The sequence below is a fragment of the Spea bombifrons genome, chromosome 3 (assembly GCF_027358695.1).
Source record: "Spea bombifrons isolate aSpeBom1 chromosome 3, aSpeBom1.2.pri, whole genome shotgun sequence".
Taxonomy (NCBI): Eukaryota; Metazoa; Chordata; class Amphibia; order Anura; family Pelobatidae; genus Spea; species Spea bombifrons.
Genome location: NC_071089.1, coordinates 38,034,258 through 38,039,502, shown reverse-complemented (window position 1 = coordinate 38,039,502; position 5,245 = coordinate 38,034,258). Strand labels below are relative to the sequence as shown.

At 39.1% G+C, this 5,245-nt stretch overlaps 1 protein-coding gene across 1 annotated transcript; it reads right to left on the bottom strand.

The window, feature by feature from the left end:
• Positions 1 to 1,056: 1,056 nt before the first annotated feature.
• RNF146 (ring finger protein 146) lies at positions 1,057 to 5,032 on the bottom strand. Its single transcript, XM_053458544.1, has 2 exons — positions 4,938 to 5,032; positions 1,057 to 3,202 (listed from the first exon to the last, which is right to left on the bottom strand). Exon 2 carries the CDS (start codon positions 3,199 to 3,201, stop codon positions 2,158 to 2,160), a length of 1,044 nt encoding a protein of 347 aa, XP_053314519.1. The 5' UTR covers position 3,202; positions 4,938 to 5,032; the 3' UTR covers positions 1,057 to 2,157.
• Positions 5,033 to 5,245: the final 213 nt, after the last annotated feature.

The following is a 5,245-nucleotide window of genomic DNA, read 5'->3' as shown; positions in this document are numbered from 1 at the left end:
TAGGTTACAAACTCATGGCTGGACAAACAACAACAAAAAATAAAAAAGTAATTCAGTCATCAGTTAACAGAATATTACCCTAAAAAAGTATTGGGGTCCTCAAGGTGGTTTTAGGCAAATGTGAGATGAACCTTTTGTTATTTTGGTCAGCAATCGTTTTTGTCTTGCAACTCTCTCATAGATGCCATCTTACTTTCTCATTGTGGAATTATGAATACTGACCTTAACTGAAGCAAAACATACAACAAACAGAAAAACCACTGTGCTCATGCATTGTATGCAAAAGTGAAAATCCACACCTTTAATACATTACACGGCAGACAAGTGTATTTAGTGTATTAAATGTGTTGATTTTCACTTTTGCCGTTTGTTATGGTAAACAGCACTTAGAGCAGGGGTGTTTGGACCTATAGCTGCACGGTACTACACACTTTGTTAATATAGGTAAATTTTGTACTTACCCTACAATTACAATTTTGGGTAAGCTGACGCCTGCAAATATATACACATTAGTGACCTCCTTTGTGACCTCCTGGATGAGCCGTCAATTGGGGGAATTTCGGTAGGCAAGACGCTCCCAGGAAGGTTCATCACGGTTTCAGGCTTTCTTCATTTGTCGATGGTTCACTGAAGCCCCAGAGCATTAGAAAGGACTTTGTAACCCTTTTCAGACTGATAGGTGTCAATGACCATTTCTCATCTGTTCTTTGAGACCTTTAGCCTACTTCACTTTGCAAGACAGGTTCTATTTAATTGATGTGGGTGTGCGTAGTGAAATTGAATATAAATACTTAAATTTTGTTAATTTAGTAACTAAAAGGAGGGTTACTTTTTCACATAGGGTCAGGAGTGATGGATAGCTTTTTTCCTTCTATGCAGGATTTCATATAAAAATTGCATTTTGTGTATATTTGGGTCATATTAAAATTGGTTTGATGATCTGAAACATTTAAGAGTGACAATGTGCAAAACAGAAGAAATTCGGAACGTGGCAAATACTGTTTCACAGCACTGTATTTTGGACATATAAATAAACAAAAAACAGCTCAAACTGTGTTGCTGTTAAAACATAGTCTTTATTAAATTACAAATTTTGTAAAACAAAAAAAAAAAAGCAAGAGACAAACTTGAGGAAATACATACTAGACAGCAAAGTCTAAGGGGAGAGAGTTTAAAAATTTCCAACAAAGTAATATTAGCTCTTTATACACGTGATGCTGGAAAGTGGGCTTTTAATACATAGCCCAAGAGTCTATTAAATTGCATCATTACAACTACATCTCATTAAATTATACATATACCCAGCTCCTGGATTTTTTTACATTTGGTTTTTCACATTCTTACAGTCACACCATGCAGAAAAAAATGAAAATCACCAGCACTTCAATGCCATTTACATGGGTTGAATCAGTACTCCACCGCTGCAGGAGTAGATTTATGAATCAACAGCGACATTCGCTCATGGAACATGCCAAGCCACACCGACAGAAGGTAAAATTGTACAACAGTTGTAAAAAGTCAACAAGATGTTGTTGTTAATATGAACTGAGCAGGGAGTTATCGTAAGGTTACTATGGAAGCTCATTAGAGCCCTATCAGACGACTTTGTATTAGTGAGGGTAACCGAGCTCAATCAACATAAGGATCCAGGAGAGGTGGCGACAAAAACAGACATACATGAAAGACATGTAAAGTGGTACCAGGACGTTCAATGCCTGCAGTGCTGAAAGGACCTGAAATTACTTACATCTTGACAAGAGAGGGAAGACTGTACAAACCTTTACGCTCATAATAAAACAGTGGGCTGAGGTGGAGATAATTTTTGTTTTTAAATTGAATAGATTCAATAAATAGCGTAATTTAGAAGAACAGGGAAGTCTTCATATGACATGACTTAAGACGACATATATATATGATTTTGTTTACTGTAAAGCGAAAAAATAAGCATGAGGTCACAATTTGAATGTATGGTTTATATCTCAGGCCCATTCAGCACTAAGAGCATGTACTAACTCAGTCTATCCAATTCTGTGTTTATAAATAGACCTTCCAGCTTAAAATCAAGGTTTACTTCATATTAAGGGTCAGTATTTTTTTCAGCAGTGTCTGAAATAGTTTCTAAGTAGACAATAACAGGGATTGTTTGAAGCCTGACACTTAGACCTCTGTCACTGTGCACTGTCCATCAGGCCTTCTTGATCTCACACTTGTATTTTGTGCACCACCAGCTGCTGCTTGGTCTGGACTTGGTTGGGTAGCACCAATTAATGAAAGTCTCTGTGGCACAACTGAAGGATTCAGTAGTGGAGAGGGAATTTCTTGGTCACTGTTCTCTTCTGACTCAGGGTCATCTTCTGTAGAATCAGGTGGTGGCGTTCTGCTAGAAGCCTGTGGCAATCCCTCCTCGCCTTCCCCAATATTATTTCTTCCTGCCACAGAATCTCCGATTTGCAGTTGGGAAAATGAATTCTCCAGCTGGGTACTCCCATCAGAATGTGGGAGAACTGGACTTGTAGGTTGGCCAACTAAGGATGTGTTAGGCCGATTGGACAACACAGCAGTGGGCAGGCCTGATGAAGCTCCAAGAGCAGCTAAGTTGTCCGCACCATCAGCTGAGCTCTCACGTGCTGCATTTGCACTGGGTGCATCACAGTCTAGTCGCAGCCCTGCAACTCCCTTTTTTGGTATGTCTACAATGTCCCTTTTAATCTTTCTACGGCGTCCATGTTCATTGCGTCTATACTGTACCATGTTCTCAAAGTCTGCGACATAAAGAAAGCCAGCAATCAGCATCTCTGTGTTCTTTTTGCCTTTTGTAAAGGCATCTTCAAGATCCCTGCTTGTCCTTTCATCATATTGCCACCACCCATTTCTGCCTTCATAATACCAGGCATACTCCCCATTTCCACGGCTAGCAGATTTCAGTTCCTCTGGGGACAGCAAGGTGGGCTTATCCATAAAGTCCTCTGGGATCTCCTGCCGGCATAGAGCACAACGTCTTCCAAGCCACGAGGCTCCTTTTACACACAAGTAGCAGAAGATATGCTTGCAGGGAAGACTGACTGGATGCACACAGGTTTGGAGGCAGATAGCACATTCAGGGACTGTAAGGGATGGGGCAGAACCAGAACAAGTGTCCCCCACTTTCTTATTTGTGGGCAGCATGTTTGCAGAGTGGCTAACTTCACCACAACCAGCCATCCTACAAAACAATAAACATATTTTAATGTCACTTTAGATTTTAAAAGGAAATAAAATAAACACACTGATAAAGTAGTTAGCGACATATTCAACCCTCAGGGTTTCTAAATTAGCTCAAATAATTTCATGAATTTCTATGATGTACAGCTAAATTGATAGTGTTAGTAGGCAAATACTAGAGTGCCAGTATTATTAGAGTATGCTAGTGGGGCTGGGAATGCCCATTTTACAAGAGTGGTTCAGTCTAAAGAAATAATCCCACATTGAGGATATAAAAAATACTCTATTGGAATAACTATAGGATTCTTCAATAAATATACATGTACTGTTTGTATCCCCAAACATATATTCCAGCATTCTCTTCCCCCTGGAAGGAATGAGTGGAAAATAAGAAACCCATTAGGATCTGTCCAGACCCTGTTGGCTGATATTATGCATTGCAACCAGAAATGTATCACTATAGAACATGCTTCATGAGGAACACACAGAGATAAATAAACATAATATGGCTATACGGACTCCAGTGATGTCACTATGATGTGTGTCCCCAAAGGGATCTAAAGCCTTGTACCCATAGCATAAGAAATGTATTTCAAGACAATCTACATTGTAGAAGAACTAAATAAAAAGGTATAAAGTAAAGGAACAATGTGGCCCTCCAAAATAAAAGTGTATTACTATAATTGGTGCAAGTTGATAAAGATTAACAAACAAACAAAAAAACAACAAACACAAAACACTGGCCTTTAGGGTATGGAAGAAGCATTGGAATTAAGGGGTTTGAGGCACAACATGCTGTCAAGTCTTAAAAGACATAATAGCAAAGGTAATCAATACAATATAGAAACATTGTAGAAGTATGGGGGTATTGTCGCTCACAAAAACAAAACACTACTAAATATACGAAACACAAGAAATAATTAGTTCTCTGAGACTGCAATAAGTAACAAGTATACATCCAGCCTGGGTAGAAAGAAAAGGACAAATAAAGCAGTTTGGCGACAGGCAGAAAGACCATCGAGCTGCAACAATGTTATCAAACAAAACATAGACAACCATATACTCCATAAAATATATATATATATATATATATATATTTATGTACGTTGCATAGGCAGCATCCCTGAAAGGTCTTGGTGCAACATCAAGAATACGGGGAAAATAAACTAATATGTTCTATAATAGTAAACCATTATTTTAGAACGCAGTCCTCCAGACTATAGCATTAAATAGCGCTTGGTTCTGTACATGAATGATCAATGCTATTGTTATACCTAAAATATGATATAGCGACCAAAGTCATTTAGCTTTACAATGCAGATTGGGTAAGAGTAAGGATTCCTGAACAACAGTCATTTAGAAAAACAATATACAATTTAAATCTTAAAAACCTTATTATAGTCGAATTACATTGGGCTACTATCTATGTGTACATGGCCATCTATAATAAAAGCAGAAGCCCACACTGTAATAACCAAAAATTATAACCCCATTAAACTAGATACATTATTATACACATAGACATACGATCGGTGGGGACAGGCACTAATGAGAACACGGTGATGAAGGACAAAAATGCATTATTGATTCCCTGAGCTGGCACTGAAAGCGTTAAGTGTATTTTTAATACGACTTCCCTTTGTTACAGTTGGGGTGATACACCCGTGTCATAGCGACCCGAGAACGCGACTGACAGACCTAGACTCATGCTTGTCAATCAAGAGGCGCATACTTACCAGCTCCCTATTTCTTTCTCTCTGGTTGTTTGTGGCTGAACGGTGATTGAGGGCCCTGGCGGAACCTTCCGGCGTAAATACGCCGTGTGATGAGAGATTACGTCAGCGCGCAAGGTGTGGCAGGAGGTGAGGGTGCGCGATAGTTATGAACACTAGAGACATACACGTCTGCTGTTACAGCAAATTGTCTCTTCGCTGGTTCAGCCGCCATCTTTTCGGAGACCGAGACTAATAGAAGCCAGTGGAATAGCTTTCACTAAAATGGTAATATGTAAAGCGATAGAAACCAAAACGAAAGAGCCTACAAC

Bases quoted from the DNA above. Each gene is read 5' to 3' on its own strand.
- RNF146 (XM_053458544.1), bottom strand. From the start codon at position 3,201: ATGGCTGGTTGTGGTGAAGTTAGCCACTCTGCAAACATGCTGCCCACA.